The 24487-nt window shown below is 39.2% G+C and overlaps 2 protein-coding genes and 1 pseudogene across 3 annotated transcripts in view; 1 reads left to right on the top strand and 2 right to left on the bottom strand.

Annotated features, from left to right (window-relative positions):
- Positions 1–1381, bottom strand: part of SLC30A10 (solute carrier family 30 member 10) — a 45083-nt gene extending 43702 nt beyond the window's left edge. Inside the window, exon 1 of the mRNA XM_050761157.1 lies at positions 931–1381. Coding sequence (XP_050617114.1) covers positions 931–1381 — 451 coding nt within the window. The remainder of the gene's footprint in view (positions 1–930) is intronic.
- Positions 1382–4302: 2921 nt separating this feature from the next.
- LOC126944306 (uncharacterized) lies at positions 4303–4486 on the top strand (annotated as a pseudogene).
- Positions 4487–10490: 6004 nt separating this feature from the next.
- Positions 10491–24487, bottom strand: part of EPRS1 (glutamyl-prolyl-tRNA synthetase 1) — an 84637-nt gene continuing 70640 nt past the window's right edge. For both annotated transcript variants that reach the window (XM_050761019.1, XM_050761027.1), the window contains 7 exons: positions 23979–24134; positions 23001–23198; positions 22132–22305; positions 16455–16615; positions 15370–15448; positions 10944–11008; positions 10491–10848 (listed from right to left, as the gene is read on the bottom strand). In XM_050761019.1, the coding sequence (XP_050616976.1) occupies positions 10698–10848; positions 10944–11008; positions 15370–15448; positions 16455–16615; positions 22132–22305; positions 23001–23198; positions 23979–24134 (984 nt within the window). In that variant the 3' untranslated portion in view covers positions 10491–10697. The remainder of the gene's footprint in view (positions 10849–10943; positions 11009–15369; positions 15449–16454; positions 16616–22131; positions 22306–23000; positions 23199–23978; positions 24135–24487) is intronic.

The raw sequence follows: 24487 nt of genomic DNA, 5'->3' as shown, positions 1-24487 counted from the left end.
GCTAGGTGAAGTAACTTGACTATTGCCCTGTGCTAGAACCATCATTTGAATCTATTCATGCTATGTGACTTCTTTTATAAAAAAAGCACTGAAAATTTCTCTTCTATAAGAACTTTCTGATACATATGTACTTACAAACAACTCTTGTGGCAATAAATTAAAGAAACATGATTCCATCTTAAAAAATAAGCATCTTTTAGATGTATTGTTCTCTTCCAAGATTTAATTCCATTCTTTTGACAGATAATCTAGTACGTTTGGTACTCACACTTAAGTCTCTCCTAAAGATTCACATGTAAATCGTCCTGTTTCTCAAACAGAACAGATGTATGCAATAAATAAATGCAAATATTTCCTTTCAAAACATAGCCACATTTACTGGACTACCTTCTTTATTTTTTCTCTCTCCATTTTATATACCATTCCTCAAATATATTCCTAACAGTTAATCAGCATACCTGATTGTCTGATACTGTGCTCTGTGTAAGTCGGTTATGTAGCCCAGTAGCTTTAAACATATTTTATGGAGACATTAAATTTTTTTCTAATTCAAACATAGCCATGTCACATCTGGGTAAACAACAGTGAATCACTTAAAGGAGACTGCCACATCCACCGTCTTTCCAGTTGCTCTTTCTGTGGCTATGATTAGTGCCTTTACTTTCCCTCTGCCTGCCTGAAGACACTTTTTCATTCCCTGTGAGTAAAAATTCAAGAAGTCCTCCCAACATTGAAGCAACTTGCTGCCACCCTCACAAGGTACCTCAAACTAAAGGCAACTCTTCTGAGAAAGGTCGATTGTAAAATCACAGGGACAAGAGGCTGACTCAAAGACTCGGGCCCCTTTGGATAGTACCATAAAGGCCCCCTCAGATAGCACCCGCCAGGACTCTCACCAAATTTACTGCCACCCTCTGAGTAGCTATTTACCTGCTTCCATGTCTCCTTGGGACTTGGGTGCTGTGCAGTAACAGCAGTCCAAGAAGATGACATAGTTAAGAACATTGAAGGACAGACCAATAATTCCAGCACTGAGAACCAGTATCGGCTCCTCTGTCTTCTCGGGATTGATGTACCTTTTGATGGCTTCAACCAGGATGCTGAACATCAGCGCCACCGCAAAAATGGTGTTCCCAAATGCTCCCACAACATCTGCCCGAAGAAAGCCGTAAGTGCTCTTCTTGTGCTGTTTTATGTTGCTGGCCCTCACACCAAAAAAACCTATGATCATGGACAGTAAGTGGGAAAGGACGGCAAAAGCATCAGAGGCCAAGGAGAGGGAGTTGCCAATGTACGCGATCACTAGTTCCATCACGAAGAGGAAGATGCTAACGAGGCACATGAGGATTAAACGGAAGCTTCTTCCGGAGTATCGCCCCATGGCGGCTCGGTGCCCCGGCAGTTCCTCTCCCTTTCTTGGGAAGGCTGAGCTGCTAGGGGAGTAGCTATAGATTCAGTGATTACAACTCCTGGGTAACTCTTCCCTTCAGACCTCCGGCGCTTGTCATATTTGGAAATCACCTTTTATAGGTTGCTATAAAGCCATAAAACAGTTTAAAGGGCAATTAAGCAAGAGATGTCACGTGTGCCAGGATTTATGGAAACACAAGACACTGGCTTCAGATATGGACTTGAGAGACTTGTGTGTGTGTGTGTGTGTGTGTGTTTCATTACAGACATCAAGAGCTTCTGTGGCCTTGAATCATGTAGTTCATCAGTGACTGTGGCCTTTCCAGCTTCCATGCTCCATGTGTGCAGCAACAGCTCAGGTGAAGCAAGTCATTCGACATAAGCAATTACATCTTGTCCACCTGGCGTGCAGTTTTGAATGTCATTTACTGTGTGAAACAGGGAATATTCTAGCGGTCACTAACCCAGAGAGCAGACCTATAGCAAGTGAAAGCTAAAAGTGAAGCCAGGGTGATTTTTCCACTGCTCCGCCCACTGACCTGGAATAAACAAGTACCCTACTTCCAAACATTCTCTGTAAGACAAAATAAATATTCCTCATATTCAGGAAACTTGTAAACTGGAAGAGCTGAAGATGTAATTCCAGTTAGTTTCCAGGAAGACAGACAAGTAATAATGATTTCACTGACACAAGGAAGTTTTTGTTTTTATCTTTAAAAAATCTTATCTGTCAAACACTCATAGCCCTTAAAGGCCTATCAGTTTCTAAATGACTGAAACAGCAGTGGCCTCTATTGTTGTGAGCAGCCTATTGGCAATCTTTTAAAGAAACAGAGTGATACTATAATCTCTTTTTCTCCCGAATGTGATGTTAATTTTATATGTCAACTTAACTGGTCATTTGGTCAATGACATGCAAGACTTTCTGGCTTTGTCTGTGAGTGTGTTTCTGGATGAAATTAACAGTTGGGCCAGCAGAGTGAATGAAGGAGATTGCCCTCACTAATGTGGGTGGGCCTCCTTCGATCAGTCGAAGCCTGAATAGAATGAAAACGCTAAGAGGTAGTTCTTCCTGCCTGACTGCCTCCAGCCTGGGATGTTTGTTTTTTCCTGCCTTCAGACTGAAACTGAAACATGGACTCTCTCTGGGTCTTGAGTATGTGGGTCTTTGATTTGGGCTATACCGTCGGCTCTCCTGGGTCTGTTGCCTACTGATTCACCATCAATCTTGGGACTTCTTAGCCTTTTAATCATGTGAACTAATTGTTTATAATACCTCTCTCTCTCTATCTCTCTCTCTATCTCTCTCTCTATATATATACACACATATAACTATCTGTGTACCTTGCATACACAGTCTCATTGGTTCTGTTTCTCTGGAGAACCGTGGCTAATAGTCTTTGACTAAAACCTGACAATTTAGACAGTAGCCCTAACAGTTCCCATAGTATCACATAAATTATCTCCAACTCAGTTAATATTCTGACAGACTTCCAATACAACCACATTGTGAAGATTATTGCTCTAAGACTAGCTCATTCATCCATTCATGCCACAAATACTGAGTGCCGACATGCTGGACAGAGTTCTAGGCTCCAAAGAGACAGCAATCAACAAAACAGGCAAAAATCTCTGCCCTTATGAAGCTTGTATTCTAGTGATTGGTGGGGGGAGATAAATGACTAACAAACTGAATTATGAAATGTATTGAATATTAAAATGGTGATAAGTATGATGAAGACACATAAAGCAGGGGAAAGAGTGTCAGCATAGGTATGGATTGTAATTTTAAATAAAATGGTCAGGGAAGAATTTACTAAGATGTTCTTCGAATAAAGATCTGAAGGAGGTAAGAAACTAAACCACACAGACATCTGAAGGAAGATCTTTCTGGGCAGAAGGAACAAGGAGCATGGGAATTCAAGGGACACTAAAGAGGTCAGCAGGGCTGGAGAGGAGTAACGAGGGGGAGGAGAAAGAGAAGAAGCCAGAGAGGTGATGGAGCAGGGGCAGATCATGTGGGGCCCTGAGATGGAAGAATATTGAGCAGAAGAATGAGGAGGTCCTGTATATGTTTTAAAGGAACCACTGGATGTGTCTGAGATTACATGAAAGCAGAGAGACCAGTTAGGAGGCTCCTGCAATAATCTAGATGAGATTGTGGTTTAGACTAGGTGTAAAGTGGAAACACCAAGGCAGGACTGGCTACATAATTCATGCATTCTACTGTAAAACGAAACAGCAGGTTCCCTTGTTCAAAAATTATCAATAATTTTTTATTTTTTTGAGATAGTCATGCTCTATCACCCAGTCTGGAGTGCAGTGGAACAGTCTCTGCTCACTGCAACCTCCACCTCCTGGTTTCAAGTGATTCTTGTGCCTCAGCCTCCCAAGTAGCTGGAACTACAAGCATAAGACACCACGCCCAGCTAATTTTTGTATTTTTAGCAGACACAGGGTTCCACCATGTTGCCCAGGCTGGTCTGGAACTCCTGGCCTCATGTGATCTGCCTGCCTTGGCTTCTCAAAGTGCTGTGATTACAGGGGTAAGCCACCATGCCCAGCCAATTATCAAGAATTTTTAAGCCAGGCTTGATGGTGTGCATCTGTAACCCCAACATTTTGGGAAGCCAAAGTGGGAAGATCGCTTGAGGCCCAGAGTTCAAGATCAGTCTGGGCAACATAGCAAGGGTCTGCATCTACAAAAAAAAAAAAAAAAAAATTTAATTAGCCAGGCATGGTGGCATGCTCCCTGTTGTCCCAGTTACTTAGCAGACAAGTAGGGGGGAGGATTGCTTGAGCCCAAAAGTTTGAGGCTGCAGTGAGCTATGATTGTGCCACTAAACTCCAGCCTGGGTAACAGAGAAAGACTTTATCCGCCTGCTCCCGCCCCCAAAAAAGGAAGAAGAGTTTTTAAATGGCACAGCCCCAGAATCCACAAGGAGGAGGTTCAGTATTCTCTCCTGAGCGTGAAGTTGGCTCTTGGCGTTGCTTCACTGCAACTGCTATTTGCCATTGATGATTGTTCCTCTCTTCCCCTGAGAGAGTAAGAGGGAGAGGATGAAGTCTGAGTGGTTTCTCTTAAAATAAATAAATAAATAAATAAATAAATAAAATGGTGCAACCACTATGGAAAACAATATAGCAGTTCCCTAAAACTTAAAAATAGAATTGTCATATGATTCAGCAATTCCACTTCTGAGTATAAAAACTTGAAAAGATTTGACAGCAGGGCCCTGAAGACGTATGTGTACCCCATGTTCATAGCATCACTCACAATAGCAAAAAGCAGAAGCAATCCAAGTGTCCATCAACAGATGAAAGAATTTTTTTAACGAGGTCATATACATACAAGGACATATGATTCCACCTTAAAAGGAAGAATTCCAATACATGCTAAAACATAGATAAACCTTGAGGACATTTGCTAGGTAAAATAAACGAGCCACAAAAAGACAAATATTGTGTGAGTCCACTTGTATGAGGTATCTACAGTCAAGTCCAAATTCACAAAAATGGAAGGGAGAATGATGGTTGCCAGGGGCTGAAGGGAAGCTGACACGGGGCAGTTGTTTAATGGGTACAGAGTTTCGGTTTTGCAAGGATAAAAAAAGATGAGACTGGTTGTACAACTTTGTGGATATACTTAACACTACTGAACTATACACTTAAAAATGGTTACGACAGTAAATGTTGTGTCATATGTATTTTACCATACTCCAATTTTTTTAAATTATTAATAATTTCAAGACAGCAACAGCAGAGCACTAAACCAGACACAGAGCCTGGTGCAACTGCTCAGGTCACACACACATGAAGCTGGCTGGTATCCAGGAGATTTTGAAGTTAGAGTCAACAGCATGTGCTGAGTAATTAAACGTAAGGTATGAGAGAGGCAATAGTCAAGACGGCACTAGGGGCTGGGCACAGTGGCTCATGCCTGTAATCCCAGCACTTTGGGAGGTCAAGGTGGTTGGATAGCTTGAGCCCAGGAGTTTGAGACCAGCCTGGGCATCATGGTGAAACCCCTATCTCTACAAAAAATGGAAAAATTAGCCGGGCATGGTTGTACCCCTGTAGTCCCAGCTACTCGGGAGGCTGAGGCACAAGAATTGGTTGAATTCGGAATATGGAGGTTGCAGTGAGCCGAGATCACACCACTGCACTCCAGCCTGGCGGCAACAGAGTAAGACTCTGTCTCCAAAACAACAACAACAAAGATGGCACTAGGGTTTTGACCTGGAAGAGTGATGTTGCAACTGAGATGAAGATAAGATGAAGTTGACTGTTGCAGGAGCAGCATGGAGTGAGGGGTGGAAATGATGTTAAGTTTGGGGTATTTATTAGATATCCAAGTTGAAATGCTAGTTGGGAGTTGAACAAGCCTGCAGTTCAGGGGAGGGTGAACTCGGGAGTTGATAATTGATAATATTAAAAGCCACAAGACTGGATGAGGCCACCAAGAAAACGTGAAGAGAAGAAAGTATGAAGAGGTGAGAAGGAAGGACTAGAGAGAGAAAAGAAAAAATAGGAGAGTATAGTGTTTTGAAGGCCAAGGAAGAATGTGTTTCAAAGAGGAGGGAGAATCAGCCGAGTCAAGTGCTGAGAGGGCAAAAACAAAATGAGGGCTGGAAATGCCAATGGGATTGCACATTATGGAGGCCATGGGTGATCTTCACAAGAGTGGTTTCAGGGGAGTGCTGAGGGTAAATGAGACGGGGGCTCAAGAGAATGGAGAAGAGAAATTGGAGCTGGCAAGTACAGATAATCCTTTCAATGAGTTTTGCTCTACACTAAAAGGGATGTGGAGACAAGAAAGGGTATTTTTAGGCTGGGAAAAATAACAGCATGTTTGTAAGCTGATGGAAAGAACCAGGAGAGACAGAAAACCTGATGATATATAGGGGAGAAATGCTGATGTGCCACGACTGAGAAGCAAGAGGGGATGAGATTTAGTGCACACCTAGAGGGGCTGGCATCCATTCTGAGAACAGACAGTTCACCTGAAACAGCAGAGAAAGTGAAATGTATAGACATGAGTAGGTAGGTAGATGTGGTGGGAGGTCCCAGATGTTCTATCCTTATTGCCTCTGTCATCTCAGTGAAAGAATTCAAGATGATCAACTGAAAGTCAGAAAAAGGAAGCATTTGTATTTGAGGAGAGAAAGGTATGAAATAATTGTCTAGAAGAGTGAGAGAATGAATCAGGGAAATATGGTACAATTACATATTTACCTACATATAAAGTAATACTGATATTATCATCATCACCAGTTCCTGTATCCCTCAATCTCCTCATCAACAGGTATTTCATCACAAAATTTGGTTTTGGTGACATACTTCAAATATATTTTGAAATATCCTTATTACATGATGCTTTTTAAATATTAATAAAATATTTATATCATTTCAGTACTATTGATGTTCCAAACTCATACATTTTCCAGTAAAATTGAACAAAGACATTGGTTTAAAATTGCCTACTGACCACAAGATGAATATGGTTCTACCTGTTATTTTAAGCCTGACGGTGTGGCAGAGTAATTTTCCAGGCATTACCTCAACTACAAAGTTCTCGGCATGTTGCCACTGGTGACGGGGATAATCTCATGATTAGATAATAAGACCCTCTTAGTCAGGGTCACCCAGACTATGGCCTCTTACTGACAACACTTAGCCCAATTCAGTGCCCCATCTCACTTTCCACCGAGTGACTGCCTAATTTGGCATCTCACACAGAACTACTGCAAGGAGATACAGCCACTTTACTCACCACTGTGTCCTCTGGCACTGTGCACAGAGCAGGCACTCAAATTTGTTAAATGGCTAGCACTTTCTAGACATAGTAAAAGTGACAAGCAAAGGACCAAAGTTATGTTTGAAAATAACAGGGTAGCCGGGCGCGGTGGCTCAAGCCTGTAATCCCAGCACTTTGGGAGGCCGAGACGGGCGGATCACGAGGTCAGGAGATCGAGACCATCCTGGCTAACACGGTGAAACCCCGTCTCTACTAAAAATACAAAAAACTAGCCGGGCGAGGTGGCGGGCGCCTGTAGTCCCAGCTACTCAGGAGGCTGAGGCAGGAGAATGGCGCAAACCTGGGAGGCGGAGCTTGCAGTGAGCTGAGATCCGGCCACTGCACTCCAGCCCGGGCTACAGAGCAAGACTCCGTCTCAAAAAAAAAAAAAAAAAAAAAAAAAAAAAAAAAAATAACAGGGTAGTGGTAGCTACTTCCCCCAACTTTTTGACGGTACTGGCAACCCCTGAACACCACGGTTATATGGCAGATAACTAATAACTAGAGTCAGATGTAAATAGGGTAATCTGTCCACTCTCCATTCAAAATGCCTTCCTCCTTGCTTGCTTTATGAATGTTCTGATGCTGCTATTCTCAAGACTTAAATCCTCTTCACTGGCAAGCCAACCATTATTGTCCAATTCTCATTAAGGATTCATGTGATTTACTGGCATAATGAAAAACTGTACTAAACACACTCTCATGGATGAACTAGAAATTGCTAAGATGTAATGTAGTACACTAGCCCCAGTGAATGGAGTCAGTAGTAAATATGCCTTGACCTGCTTTCTTTTTGCTGCAAGGAACACAAGGCATATAATCACAAACTATCAGTCATACATCTAGTTTACAGCTGTCACTTGCAAATAAAATCGTGTTCATTTCATTCAGGTTCATGCACTCTTTTGAAAAGCACAGACATCCAAGAAAATATTTTGATATTTTAGCTGAACCTCAACTTATGAAAAAAAGCCAATTTGCCAGAGGTACATTTTGGGTAAAGGATTCCCTGCTTAACAAAAGTACTTAATGTAGAGTTTCTTTAAATAGTGACTTCCTTTAAAGCAGCAAACTTCAAGCTTTTCTGTGGTTAGTGCTACTCATCTGAAGTTTCAAAACGTAATACTAAGGATTTGTCTTTGCACCAGAGATGGCCACCTCCTCCAAAATGGCCAGTGGCTACAGGGAAAAATGTGAATAATCTCTAATATACTTTTCAGGCTTTTATCATGGACTGGTTAAAACAAAAAAGCCTTGTCCCCTAAAAGCATTTATGTTGGTTTGCAGAAAAACAATTAGCAGCTAAAGTAACTACTATAACTAGAATTATATATTAGAAGCAACTTCCAGTTGACCCTACATAATGGTCATAACCAACAGCTATTTATTCTGTGCTGGGCATTAACTGCCTTCCTCTATGAGGCAGAGTAACTGAGATAGCTGTTAGACTTTTCTCCATTTTATAAATGAACTTAGGCAGTTTACGTAGACACTAAGAAGGCAAAGCATTCTGAACTGCCATAAAGGAATACAAAATGATGATTCTGAGTACAAAAATGTGACTATATATATTTCAGTCAACTGAAATCAATTTCACTAACTTAGGTATATGAATATACATACTCAAGACATGAGTCTTGAAAGCATGCTATTTAGTTTGCTTTCAACTGACAATTTCCTACCAATATTAAGAACAGTTCTTGTGTTCTTATACAGTTTGTACTTTTGTTCTTTTGCATCTCTTGTTCCCTCTACCTGGAATGTCCTTCCTCCTTCCTCTACCTATTGAAATTGTACTCATTCTTCAAAGCACAGCTCAAAATGCAAGTCCTTTCTGATGCATTTTCCTATACTGGTATATTTATCACTACCAAGTGTAAAAGCATATTGGAAGAGATTTACCAAGTGGACTGGAAATATTGGTAAAAGATTGACCAACTGGACTAGAAATGGGGGAGGAAAGGCATTTTCCCAGCAAAGGGCACAGGCAGGAAATAGTACGTTGTTTACAGGAAACCCCAAATTGTTAGGCTGCAAAGGACTTTGCTGGATTGAAAAGGAAACTAGATGGGCTAGTTTAATCTTTTAAGTGATGGTGAACCACAAAGGGGTGTTAAGGGGAAGAAAAAATTCTTAATAAACTGTTAGGAAAAAGAAAAACAACACTGTGAAAATTTGGAGTGGACTTGTGATGAGACTGGAGTCCATTGCAGTAATCAGCACAAGAGGTACCAAGGCCTGCAGGCAATCCACAGGTTTTTGGAAGGGAAGACTCAGGAAGAATGAGAGATAACAACAACATGTTCTGCTGGCCGAGTGAGTATGGATGATGGTGTTGGAGGGACTGCCCAGGGGGGATCCCAGGTTTCTGGTTTGGGTTATGAGGAACATTTTGGCAATGCTAATCTTCCAGGCAGGAAATACTGTAGGAGGGGGTCTGGGGGTAAAGGGTGAAATGAGGTTTTTGGGACATGTTGACCTGAATGGCTGATGGGACACTCAAGAGAATTCAGTATGCAGTTGGAATAGGTCTAGAACTCAGACCTACAGATAAAAATATTGGAGTCATTAGCCTATTAATGCTATTTGGAACTGTGGGATTAGATGAGGCTGATTAGGTACGAGAAGACAGCCAAATATGGAAGTTTAGTAAACCAATGTGGAAGAGGCATACCAAGGAAGAAAAGTCAGTGAAAAACTTGGAACTAAAAAGGGTCAGAGATGTAGGAGGGCAGGTCATAGGAATAATTAAAAGAAAAAAAAAAAGTATCAAATGCAACAGAGTGATATGGTAAGACATGAAACTAAGAAGTCAACATGAGCTATGCTCAGGAGTATCCTTCATGATTTCAGTGAAAACAGTGCTACGGTGGGGGCAGAAGGGTGAGGAAAAGTAGAAAGTAAAAAGTAGAAGGGAGGAGGGTTTATCACTCTTTCAGACAGAAACTGTAACCCTTACTTCAAAGACCAGATAGTAACTAGAGAAAGAGAGAAGTTCAAGGGAAATCTTTCTTATTGTTGCTTTTTCCATTTGTGGGTTTGCTTTGTTTTTTAAACAGAAAGATTCAGGGCAATTTCAGATTCTGTATTAGGAGCTATGGAAAGAAAGTGCTTCAAGACCTATCAACGTAGGGTGTAACCGGCGGTTCAGGGTCTGAGACGTGTTGGGAGTGCTTAGATCAACAACAGATATCTGGCTTTCAATTGTCTTCATCCCTTTGTAGAAATTTCTTCGTAGTACATAATGCAGGCATTTCAGAAACAAATGAATACAAAAACCATATTAGTTCATGATATTTATTACTGGGGTTGTTTACCGAAAAGTATTTTATCCACTGTTAACTTAGGCATAAGAATAATTGTCTCGTGTGACTTCATTTTAGAACTTTTACTTTTTAAAAAAATCATAAAACGGTCTGTATCTGAGAAGATACTAATTTCAATGTTTTAAAAAGTGAGGGGAGTTGAAGAGGGGGGTTTTGTTCATCCCTCAGTAGCTGCGACCAAATAAGGTGTAGAACTTGGCAGGGTTCTTGCCACAGACACATTTGGCTCCAGGCTGCAGTTCACAGAGTGGTTTGAAGGGGATGCAAAGGCTTTTAGCTCCCATGGATGGAGCACCAGGTTCAAGATCTTGATCCCTGAAATTAATAACAAATAAGAATTCCATTCATTTATGGTGCACATTGCTATTCCTTTCCATTGCAATAAAGTTTTACCAGTTAATTAGGTTTACCTGGCAGTGGTCTTTTTGATCCAGTCCTCACAGTCAATTTCCCCACAGAATGGAATCTGAACAATCTAATTATGAAAAGGAGAAGTATTCAGTATTTATAACTCCTTCAATTCTATTCTGTAGAAGGAACATTTGAGTTCTATATTAAACTTGCAAGCAAAAAGGATAGGTCTCCCAGTCTTTTTTCAGGCCATGATACCTCTGCAAACCTGCTAGGAACTTTGCTCAGTTATAAAAGATAGGAAAAAATGTTTTTCCACTCTCCAAAACCCACGCTCACAGCACAACAAGACACAACAAAGACATCTTTGCAGTACCCTCAAATCTCCCCATAAACTGGGCTACAACACAGTGGCTGAAAAGAATTTGAACTCCAGTTATATCTCCCTCATTTCAAACCTGGACTACACCTGCTCCACCTATCTAAATGGTTATGAGGAGGATAAAAGGAACATCAAAAATAGCAAACTGATTTTTAACGTGTTGTTAACAATAACAATTAACAATCAGGCAAACTTCACTTTATGCCACAATGTTCCTAACATGTTATAAAGGTAAGTGGATCATTTTTAAAGTCCAAAAATAATTTTGTGTAAGGGAAAAAAAAAAAAACCTTTTAATTTTTCTTTCTTAGACTACGTAAAACAAAGGCCGAATCAAGATACTTGGGATTTTAATTTTTAAAGTCACCACGTGTTTGAAAATCTCTAGCTCTGGGTTTTCTTTAAATAAAATGTGGATGTTACACTAGACAAGTATTAAAACAAAAATTTTTTTTGAGACACAGTCTCACTCTGTCACCCAGGATGGAGTACAGTGGCACAATCTTGGCTCATTGCAACCTCTGCCTCTTGAGTTCAAGCAATTCTCGTGCCCCAGCCTCCCAGCGTATCTGGAATTACAGGCATGTGCCACCATGCCCAGCTAATTTTTGTAATTTTAGTAGAGATGGGGCTTCTCCATGCTGGCCAGGTTGGTCTCAAACTCCTGGCCTCAAGCAGTCTGCCTGCCTCGGCCTCCCAAAGTGCTGGGATTACAGGCGTGAGCCACTGGATCTGGCCAACAAATATTAAAATTTCTCCTAGTTGTGAATGCTAATTTTTAAAGCATGTCTACTTCAAAATGAGGTTTATCTGCAATGACAATTATGTAGTAGCCCTACAAAATATTCCTGGAGAGTTAATGAGGGGAATAGCAAAGTTGTGAGTATCTCCACATATTAGAAATACAGTGTGAAGCAGCTGAAAACCTAGAGACCTATGAAAATGGAGACCCAAGAGACATCAGCAGTAACAGCAACATGCTTCCAGCTTCCTCAGCAGCTTCTCATCAACTATTCCCAGCCACACAGTCCATACTCGAGTTCCTCCTGCAAACCCTTCCTTGCACTTGGGATTTCGTTTAACATGTTTCAAAAGACATCTCTTAGAAGTGAATAGGGACTAGGAAATTACAGAAAAACAAGTAATTCATTAGGTGAACATTAATGCAGGGTGATGAAGTGTTCGTTATCTAGGTAACTTATGCTCCTTCAGTAAAATGTATTAGCCTAATTCCCAAAGTTGATGAACTGTCTTTTTGATAATCTGGGTTAACACAATAAAGAGGTGGTAAATTTTCAGGTAGGCACCACACAGTGCCTGGCTTTTTAAAAAGACCAAACAAGGCCTGGTGCAGTGGCTCACGCCTATAATCCCAGCACTTTGGGAGGCCGAGGTGGGTGGATTGCCTGAGGTCAGGAGTTCGAGACCAGCCTGGCCAATATGGTGAAACACTGTCTCTACTAAAAATACAAAAATTAGCTGGGCGTGGTGGCACGTGCCTGTAGCCCCAGCTGCTTGGGAGGCTGAGGCAGGAGAATCGCTTGAACCTAGGAGGCGGAGGTTGCAGTGAGCCGAGATCATGGCACTGCACTCCAGCCTGGCAGCCTGGGTGACACAGCGAGACTCCGTCTCAAAACAAAAACATAACAAAGAAACATAGACATAGTCAGTGTGATGGTGCATGACTGTAGTCCTAGCTACTCCAGAGACTAACATGAGAGAATCACTGCAGCTCAGGAGTTGGGAGTCCAGCCCAGCCAACATAATGAGACCTCGTCTCAAAAAAAAACGGATTAATAAAAAAGAATAAAAAAGACACAATCTTTTGTAATATGTAATATCTCAAATTCCTTAGAAAATGTCAATAACAAGAAATGGCAATACTCAAAAATCACAAATACAAGAGATTAGTAAGGGATGGCAGTAGTAAACAATAAATATTATATACACATAGCATTTATTTTTCATTGAATTAAGATTCTCCCTTGGCAAAATGTACTAAAATCAAGTCCTAGTAAAATCAGATATAATTTTTCATTTATACCAATAAAGAAAAGTAGAAAGATCCAAACTTTCCCCTACGTTTAAGTTCCAAAGATCTCTTCTTCCTTCTCCCCTCCTAGCAGATACAATTTTATTTACAACAACCTCAAAGGTTGCTTGATGGTCAATCAATACATCTACTAAGCTGACCAACATAAGGTGAAAAGGGGGATGGAACTGCCTACTGAATAAAAGAAACAAAAATTTGTTTTCTGCTCCTGTGTTCTTTGGACATAGAGCTAAAATACCACAGCTTCTACTTCAGAATAGTTATTGAAATCTCTACAGTAATTTATCCAATATTAGAATAAAAGACATGATTCCAGCAATACCTGCTGGCATTCATTTCTTTGAAAGCCATGTTTTAACTGATAGTTACTCTACTGATTTATTAACTCTTATGCAATGTCTTTAATAGACTGCTCAAACATGACTACAGTATTTCTACAATAAAGGAAAATTTTAAATTCAATAATAGAACAAAAAAATTATAAATTAGAGTGAAAGAAAAAACACAGTGCTACGAATGGCTACCCACTGTCTAGCCTTCTATTAAAAGTAGGAAGTTTGAGGCCAGGCGCGGTGGCTCACGCCTGTAATCCCAGCACTTTGGGAGGCCAAGGCAGATGGGTCACTTGAGGTCGGAGTTCAAGACCAGCCTGACCAAAATGGCAAAACCCCATCTCTACTAAAAATACAAAAATTAGCTGGATGTCGTGGCAGGCGCCTGAAATCCCAGTCATGCGGAAGGTTGAGGCAGGAAATCGCTTGAGCTTGGGAGATGGAGGTTGCAGTGAGCCAAGATCTTACACCACTGTACTCCAGTCTGGGCAACAAAGCAAGACCCCATAACAAAAAAAAAAAAAAAAGGAAGTTTGAGTCAAGTGAAAAATTACAGAACCCAGAAAGGTGAAAAAATTACAAAAGCAATAACCCAATAAGGATAGAAGGCTAAATACTGAAGAATTATAGATCTAAAGAGGATTTCGATACCTATTTTGTACTCATTTTACAGAATAGTAAAATGAAAGCCAGAGATTAATTTTCCCAGTTTAAGAAATAAGAGACATATTAATACGTTATGACCATAAAAAGTAAAGCTTTACATAAATTCATGCTCCTTCTCAGCATGGATTTAAAACATAAAAAAAGATACAGAGAAAAATGCTTTAAACCTAGTCAGAAGAGGGATCTAAATTCTGTAGAGTTTGGGGTATTCATTTAGACACTGGCCCATGGTTTTCTCACTTGTAACCTGAGGACACAGGATTGGTTGTATTCAAACATGTATACCAGAATACTAAAGACCATAAGTGATTCATTCCAATAATTAAATAACTTTGCAAAACTGAAATTCTTCTTTATGAAAATTTAAAGTTTCAGCTCGAAACAACTGCATATACCCAATATATAAAGCCAATTAAATCTTAAAGAGCCATTAACTACCTAATTAGGAAAGTCTATGGAGTTCTAAGGAGCCAGAGAGCCCCTCATTATGAAAAACAGGCTTAGAATAAGCAACACTTTTCTTCTCATTATTCAGAAAGTTCAATCAATTGAGAGCTGAGTATGTACAGTTAGGGAATGGAAAGAAACTGACTTTTCATCTTGCTTTAGGCAGCCGCATATGACAGCTCTAAAGCTAGAACAATGGTTACTTTAGGAACTTACAAGAAACTGAGATTTTCAATAATGAAGAAATAAGGAGACATACAGAATCAATGTTCTTTAGAAAGTAGCATATCAAACATGGGAAAAAAACTTACATAATCCGTTCACGAGTATTACCCCAAAATGGTATAATGTTGTAATGCTTTAGAAAAGCCAGTAGAAAACAAAGACTATATATATATATATACACACACACACACTATATTTATATATGACATATAAGTATAAAACAAAGACTATATAGATTATATATTTATACATATATATAAATGTTGAGTAATGTACTATCTTTTTATGTGATTGGCTTTAAAGGTATTAATACCATGCATAAATTCAATGAGTCTTAAAATACAATTTACTGAAATATTTTTATTTCAGAAGTCTCTGACCTTTCCAGAATCTAGTATCTTCTGAAAGTCTTCCATTGTATTAGCCACAACCATATGAGTCTTAAGGTCTTCAGAAGCCCTACCAAACAAAATTAGAAAACAATACATAATTGTTCTCACAAATATGACAAAGTTTTATGAAACACATAAGCATAATTTAATGAAAAGATAACCTGGAAGTCAGAAGGACTCAATTTTAATCTCAAGTCTGTCACTCACAGTGACCATCAGTATATCAGAGTTACCTTATCATTGCACTATTGTGAGCCTTAAATGCATGGGAAATTTGTTAAGCACACAACAGGTGATCATAACTTTTGTTACTGCTGTTAAATCTCTAATGACCGACATTCTTTTCCTGGCATTAACACATTACCTATGGGAGTCTGTGTTATTTTTTAAACCTCCCTGGTCTTAAATATTTCCAGATTCAGAGGAAATATATATAAAAGATATATATATATATATCTTACATCAATATATAAGTGCCCTCATATAAGATGCAGGCATTACCCTCTCTTCTGGTGCCTCTGCCTTGATTGCCTTGAGATCTGTGATTCTAAAAGACTCTCTCCATAGGTGAGGGTGGCCCTAAGGCCTTCCTCTATCCCTCATTCCCAATCCTAGTCAGGAGGTTCTCAGCCTTGGCTATATTATAATCCCCTGGGGGAGCTTTTAAAAGTATAGTTTCCAGGTCCTCTCCAGTCCAATTAAATTAGTATCTCTAGGAAGGCACTGGTAGTTACTAAAGCTTCCCAGGTGCTGCGAATGTGTACCCAGCAGATGACAGTCAATATCTGAAGCCCTTGAATTTATATCTCATAAAAGCCTAGATCTAAATTAACCCAAATTAGTCCGGGGGACAGAAACTTCATTGTTGCAAACCTAGTAGGAAGCAGATGGCACTTAGAAAAATAACCATAATACAAGTAAAAAACCCAGAGAGTGGTGAATTAAGTAGTATGAGGGTTCAGAGAGAGAGAACAAATGCTTCCAACTGGGACAACCCCAAAAATTCCTTGGTAAAGATCTCAAAGGTGGTGGAAGATTTGGAGAGAGAGACATAAGCAATTTTAAGAAACTACCTTGTGAAAAGGGTGACATGGATGTCTTCCAAAATAGCTTGGAGTTTAGTCTCTGCCTCATTTTCAGCAACTGTCAGCTTTTCTCCAGTATCTCGTCTGACAGCTACAAACTGACAGCTCTTCATATCACGTGGCCCAACTTCAAGTCTAATGGGAACTCCCTATAAGATAAAAAAAGGCAGTTAAAATGATATATGAATGTCTCCAGTTGAATATACAGATGTAATTCATGGCCTATCTACAACAAATTATAAAAAACCCAAAAAACAAAGGCAAAGCCAAAAAACAAGAAAAAAAAACACAAAAAAACAGGTAATACTGCTGAGATACTATAAAAACCTACTCTAGTAAGAAGGCATAAACCTAACACAAAAAATCTACTGCCCTAGTGGTTCTGAGCTAAGTTCTTCATGGAGAAACAGAGAGAGTAGTTTCTAGATCAGCATTCCCAACTTTTACAAAATAGCATCCAGAAAATTTATTTGCACAGGAATGGGGTTAAACAAAGACTTTTTGAGGCTACAAGCCACTAAGGGGATCAGTACCATGACACATTTTTGACTCATTCCTGACACGGTGGTATTCTCTGGTTGAAAAGTCCTCATTCTGGATACTCTATCTTTAGCATGCATTATGATCACCTGGAAGGATTGTTAATGCCCAGATTTCAGGGTCCCGCCTCCAGAGTCTTTTATTAGAGTAGGTTGGGGACGGGACCTGAGAATTTGTTTTTTTGTTTGTTTGAAGATAGAGTCTCACTCTGTTGACTAGACTAGAGTGCAGTGGCATGATCTTGGCTCACTATAACCTCTGCCTCCCAAGATCAATTGATTCTCATGCCTCAGCCTCCTGAGTAGCTGGGATTACAGGCACCTACCACTATGCCTGGCTAATTTTTGTATTTTTAGTAGACACGAGGTTTCACCATGTTGACCAGGCTGGTGTTGAACACCTGACCTCAACTGATCTGCCCGCCTCAGCCTCCCAAATTGCTGGGATTATAGATGTGAGCCACTGTACTTGGCCAAGAGTTTATATTTCTAACAAGTTTCCAAGTGATGCTGACACTGCTGGTCCTAGGACTCCAGTTTAAGAACCACTCCCCTATACTCTTTGGTTTTTCCAAAGCAACTTAAGCATGGACTGTATGCAAGTTTAAGACTTGGGAATGTTCAATCTTGTGAATGTGTATCCTGTAAAGGGATTAAAATCCTTAAAGGATTAGGGAAACACCACATTTTTCGGGCCCAGAACCTTATTTGATAAATAGTAGATTTTAAATAATTTTTTTTGAATGAATAATCCTCTAAAATTAATGGGATTTTCCTAAGTTAGGTGCTTCCATATACAATTTAGATGCCGGGTGGTACACCCAAAAAATGCTATAGGAAAAATTTTAAATATTACTCTAGAAGTCCTTTTTTACCCCTAGGGAAGACTTATTTTACAAAATGAGATTTAAAAAAAAATAACACACACACACACACACAATGGAACAAACTGTTGTATGCTAAATATGACGTTATTTTATTGCTTTAGTTTATTTATCCAATATATTATACTGGATGTATTACATGCATTTGTAAGATACAGTGCTAAGTGCAATGAGATTTAAAAGATGAATAAGAAATACATCTTGTCCTCAAGAAGCTTCATGCTTTGTAGGGTAAATAAGGCACACATATAAACAACAAAAACTAATAAGAAAGTCAGCAGTGAGAGAATATTCCTCAGCTGGAAGAGAAGAAAAGTTACTGGAGAAGATAAAAATTAATAAGGAAATTATTCATCATAATTAAAGAACATTCTATAAAATAAGTGACCTATAGTTACAAAAATGCCTATGTCATAAATGACAATGAAAGTCTGAGGAACTACTTCTGATTAAAGAAAACTAAAAGGACATGACAGCAAAATGCAATAGGACTGGACCCTACACCGAAAAAGGAGAGAGCCATTGGTAGCCCACAGCAGGGTGTCTGAGCCTGAGTCAGGCGAGAGGGCATCTGCGCATGAGAACAACCTTGTATAAAGTGACAGAGCACATGAAGGATAAGGAGCACATTCATACAGAGGAGTGGGTGGCAATGGCAATGAGAGATTGGTGGCATACAGGGTGACTAATCTAATAAATTCATGTACTAAGGATAATTAGAAGGCCGGGCGCGGTGGCTCAAGCCTGTAATCCCAGCACTTTGGGAGGCCGAGACGGGCGGATCACGAGGTCAGGAGATCAAGACCATCCTGGCTAACACGGTGAAACCCCGTCTCTACTAAAAAATACAAAAAACTAGCCGGGCGAGGTGGCGGGCGCCTGTAGTCCCAGCTACTCGGGAGGCTGAGGCAGGAGAATGGCGTGAACCCGGGAGGCGGAGCTTGCAGTGTGCTGAGATCTGGCCACTGCACTCCAGCCTGGGGGACAGAACGAGACTCCGTCTCAAAAAAAAAAAAAAAAAAAAAAGGATAATTAGAGCTAGGTTTTTCATTGTCAGAAAAGGGAATTACGAGCACAAAATGGAGAAAAACTAGAATGCATCCTGTGGTGGTTTTTGTTGCTGCTGTTGTTGTTGTTTTTCCTGAGACGGAGCTTCACTCTTGTCGCCCAGGCAGGAGTGCAATGGTGCAATCTGGGCTCACTGCAACCTCCGCCTCCCAGGTACAAGCGATTCTCCTGCCTCAGCCTCCTGAGTAGCTGGGACTACAGATAGCCACAACCAAGCCCAGCTAATTTTTGTATTTTTAGTAGAGACGGGGTTTCACCATGTTGGACAGGCTGGTGGCAAAATCCTGACCTCAGGTGATCCACCTGCCTCAGCCTCCCAAAGTGCTGGGATTATCGGCATGCGCCACCGCACCGGGTTCACCCTGTGGTTTTTTTATTGGAATTTAAAGTATAGATATAAACTCTTGGTTTTCAACATATATAAATAGACATGGAAATATGGTGGTAAAAGTGTACATGTATCTGTATGTGTGTATGGACATCTACATATATATACATATTCAGTAGCTCCATCTACTGAGAAGGCCTGGGAGAAGTGATAGCTCAAAAGCAATGAGCATACCCAGCACTAAACACCATTCTCCACTCAAAAGAACCAGAGCTTCTTAGAGATATGGCAAATTCCTGGGCCAGGGTAGAAAAAGTACAAGATAAGCCTACAACATCTTGTGCCAAGCAGCAAGGAAGTTCTTAAAGAATGATGGAGAATGTCAAAAGGACACAAAAGCCAGCTTTAAGGGATCATAATGGTCAAACCGGAGACACTTTGAGCATCAAAACAAATAACATTAGTAGCAGATTCTGTAACCCAGTGCTTAATACTAGAAACCATGGATCCATAAAATATGAATTAGCTAATAGAAAGGCTAATAAGAAATGTGTTGTGTCAAGATCACGATAATCAACGAAAACCTGAGAAATGATTGCAGAGTGAAAGAGACTAAAGATACATAATAACTACATACAACACATAGTTCTGAACTAGGTCCTTCTGCTATAAAGAAACACTAGTCAGACAGCTCCTGAAAGCTGAATGAGGGTCTAGAATTAGACTATAGTAATGTATGAACATTACTATACCGACTTGTGTTGTATTATGTAGGAGAATATGTTGGTTGTACTATGTTGGTTGTGCTGTGATTATGTAGGAGAGTATATTTGTAGGGTGACAGAGCATCAGGTTAGCATCTTATTTTCAAATGATTCAAGCAGGAAAAATTAATTATTTGTATTGGACTTGCTTTATTGTAAGTTTGTGACTGTTGCATGATAAAAAAAAATTTACAACCCAGGTAGAAGAAATAGCACAAGCAAAGACATAGAGGTGGAAAAAACAGGCTGTCTGTGAAGAGAGAAAAGGGCATATGAAAGGGGATAATGAAAAGCGAAGGTTGGAAAGGTAATCTGAAGCCAAATCATGGAGGAGGCAAATATTTTGTTGATAGTTTTCTTCTAAAACTAGTTACAAATTTAACTGTAAAAGATGTGTGTTTTGCTTCAACAGCAACACAAAATTATCTTACTCCACATAGTAAAAAGAAAAGTAGTTAATTTACTCAGATTATTTTCCCCTTTAGATTTTCATATTATAGGAAGGGGTACCAAAGAATTACAGGAGTTGCTGGGTTCTGGCCTCACAATCAAACCATATTACAGCTCATTTACCAATCTGAATAAGTTTCAAAATGTGCGTATACATCGCTCACACACTTTGGTCAATCGCTGTCAAAGAAATACAAATCCAGAGCTCCTAAAATATTTTTTCTAAGAAATTATTTGACTAAATGGAACTAAAATGGCATTAATCTAATACCTTCCACTAATATCTTCCACTAGATAGTGAACTCTCTTTCTCAATGTTCTTTAACTTGAGGCATCAAGTTTAGAACTTAGGTGCTTTATTTTCTTTCCTGAGGAATACAGACAATGAAGCTGTAGCAGACCCAACTCATACTAAGCATACCTCCCCAACATAGTGTAGGCTCACTAGGGTACTAAAAGAAGAGTGACAAAGACAAAGCCAAGTCAGTTTAAGGATGAGAAATGAATAAAAGAGGAAAGGGTACAAAGAAGAATTCAGGAATGAATGTGGATGGTTTTTTTCTTTTTAATCCCGCTAGTACCCAGCAATAAATTTCTCCTTTAACATTTTATAGCCCAGGTTAAGTAGAAATTACTTTAGAGAAACTGCTACTGGCATCACACAATACCTATTTATAAGTAAGCAAAAAAGAGTGCAATTAAAAAGGAAATGACATGGAATAAAAATTCATGTTTAGAAGAGCATGTAAAGAAGCTGGTATATTACATAAAAGAGAAGCAATTATCAATATAATTACCATTCCTTGGCAAAGGAAATTTACCTCAGGGGCCATTTGAAACAAACAAGATGATAAATATTAGCAACTTTAGGAACCCTAGATGTATAAATACTTAATAATCCCAATATTGCTGAGCTTCCATAGTTTGAAAGCTTGCAGCTGCAATCTCAATACATTCTCTCATCCCATCGCCTATAATATCAGTTTACACAGTCTTGATTCCTAATTTCTAGATCCAGTAAGATTCCCTCTTTCAGCGTAAGAAAAATTGTTAAATCCCAGAAGTTTATAAAATAAAATTAAGGGCACAGACAATCTATTAATGACAATGTGCAATAAATGAAAGTTATATTACAAACAATAAAGCAGAATGTAGACTGGCTTTAATAAAATAAAAATCAACAAACTGGTATGAAACACTTGGTGTGAAAACTCAAGAACAAAATTAATTTCAGATGTTTCACTATTAGCTATAACAAAGACAGCTAAGTGATGTCCATGCACCGTTATTCTGGTGGTCTATGTAAATAACTTATTTATTGTATGAACTCCTGGCATAAACATTTTAGTATACCAGCTACGTGAGGGAAATCATAAACAAGGGCTCAAGATCATTTTTATTCTAACAGCATAAAAATAAGCTTCCACCAAAACTATTTTAAATTTAGGTATAACTATTACAAAGCTATGAACTGTGTCAGTGCTCAACAGTTTAAGTGAAGAAGAAAAAAAGCCCCCACTATCAAAATAGAGGAAAGTAATGAGAAACTTCAAGTTTTATAAAAACATGCAGAGGAAAATCTAAACTCAAATTGCAGATGTTGAGGGTAAAAGATACAACTGAGGAATTTACCTTGAGCTCCCAGTGATTGAATTTCCAACCTGGAGAATAATTATCTCGTAAATCAGCTCTAACGCGGATGTTAACATTGAGTAACCGCCTTCGATAATCATTGCATTTTGCAATCAACGCTTCTTTGTCTTCTTCAGAAAGTGCATTGGTAATGCCACACGGAATAATCACCACCTAGAATTCAGCACAATGCCCCAAATTTATGCAAAGAAACAGATACAGAAGCTCTCAGAAGTCGAAACCTACTAGTGGCTATTATTATTAACACAAATCAGCTGTGTGATTTCTAATCCATATATAATGTCTACTAATTACTTGCAAATCACTTACCCATCTAAATGCATTTTCGGCTGACCTACTATATTTCATTTAATCTATTTTACACACACACACACACACATATATATTTATTTTTTTTACCCCAACCTCCCTCCCAAGTAGCTGGGACTATCAGTGCATGCCACCACACCTGGCTAATATTTTGTAGACTGGATTTTGCCATGTTGCCCAGGCTTAGTCTCAAACTCCTGGGCTCAAGCAATCTGCCTGCCTTGGCCTCCCACAGTGCTGGGATTACAGGCGTGAGCCTGCATGCCCAGCTCATTTAACATATTATAAACCGTTTTTAAAAAATGACTTCTAAAAATGTTTATATAAGTAGCTTAAAAATTAAAAGAGTAAGAGACAATAAATAATGTAAATGATACACACAGTTACAAAACACTAGGGTCCAGATTGCATTCCACATTGTTTTTATTATCAGAGAAATCTGCCTGAATGATATTCAGAAAATCATCCTTTCGAATTTCCTTTAGTAAATATGGCTTGTATTTTATAAAATGAATGATAAACAGGAATATTTTCCTTACCTGAACACATGCTACACGGGGTGGTAATACTAAACCCATGTTGTCTCCATGAACCATGGTCATAACACCAATAGTTCGAGTCGTCAGGCCCCAGGAGTTTTGATAGGCAAATTGCTTCTCTCCTGGTGTCTTTGGATCTTCAAAAACGATTTCAAACATTTTGGAAAAATTCTGCCCTAAATGATGTGATGTTCCTCCCTAAAGTAGAGAAAGATAAGCTTTATTTTTTATTTTTTTATTTTTTATTTTTTTTTTGAGACGGAGTCTCACGCTGTTGCCCAGGCTGGAGTGCAGTGGCGCGATCTCGGCTCACTGCAAGCTCCGCCTCCCGGGTTCCCGCCATTCTCCTGCCTCAGCCTCCTGAGTAGCTGGGACTACAGGCGCCCGCCACCGCGCCCGGCTAATTTTTTGTATTTTTAGTAGAGACGGGGTTTCACTGTGGTCTCGATCTCCTGACCTTGTGATCCGCCCGCCTCGGCCTCCCAAAGTGCTGGGATTACAGGCTTGAGCCACCGCGCCCGGCCTAAGCTTTATTTTTAATAAACTATTACACCCTTGAAAATGATTACTGTAAGATCACATGCTTTAAAAATGGCACCAGACTTGTCTTTTCTCCCTTTTTTTACATTAAATAAGGTTTTTAATTATAAGCATAATGACCATAACAAGAGATTAAGATTAGTCAAAAAATACTATTTACAAGTATTTTGCTCTGGGCAGCTCCTTTTATAGCAGAAATTTTACCTACAACAGTTAAAAAGGAAATCATATTTTAGTAGTAATTCAGGATATGTATCATGACTTAACGAACCATGGAGACAGAGGAATGGGATAGATTTGCTTGAAATTATTATACAAAAGTACACTAAACATTTATTTTTTAAAAGAGTCTACTTCCGTGATGACAGAAGAAATTATTGGATCTGTCCATGGACTGTGCTTACAGTGACTTATGAATCCTATGTGGCAGTTTGATACCTGGATAGCTCTTCCACTAGCAGATATAAATGCTTCTACTGTAGTTGTATAGTCTCCTCCTGCAAATTTTTCCTTTTCCGTCTTTCTTCCTCTTACAACAGGAATTGCCAGGAGTTCTTCATATACCTGAGCATATAAGTCAAGTATCTGCAAGACCTGTAACATTTTAAATGTAAATGTGTTCAAATTTAGGGTACATTTATTCATTAAGATCTATAAAACTGCACTACTTAAGACTAATTGTGTGGGAAAAGCAATTCGAACAATAAAAACTTCTTTTTATGAAAAGGTTAAAGCAGCCAGTGTGAATTTATTAAGAAAGACACTCAACGAAGCAATGTAAAAAGAAGTCAAATAACTTTTTAAAATGTATATATAAGTTTAGAATATAAGAGAAAATAAATGTTACGAAAGATACACAATATCAAAATGAAAATTTCCTGAAAAATAACTTTTTATACACATTAAAGCCCAGAAGTATTTTCACCTAAAAATTTAAGAGCCTATTT

Source organism: Macaca thibetana, chromosome 1 (assembly GCF_024542745.1).
Source record: "Macaca thibetana thibetana isolate TM-01 chromosome 1, ASM2454274v1, whole genome shotgun sequence".
NCBI classification, from domain to species: domain Eukaryota; kingdom Metazoa; phylum Chordata; class Mammalia; order Primates; family Cercopithecidae; genus Macaca; species Macaca thibetana.
The sequence above is the reverse complement of the archived record's forward strand: the minus strand, read 5'-3'. Positions and strand labels throughout refer to the sequence as shown.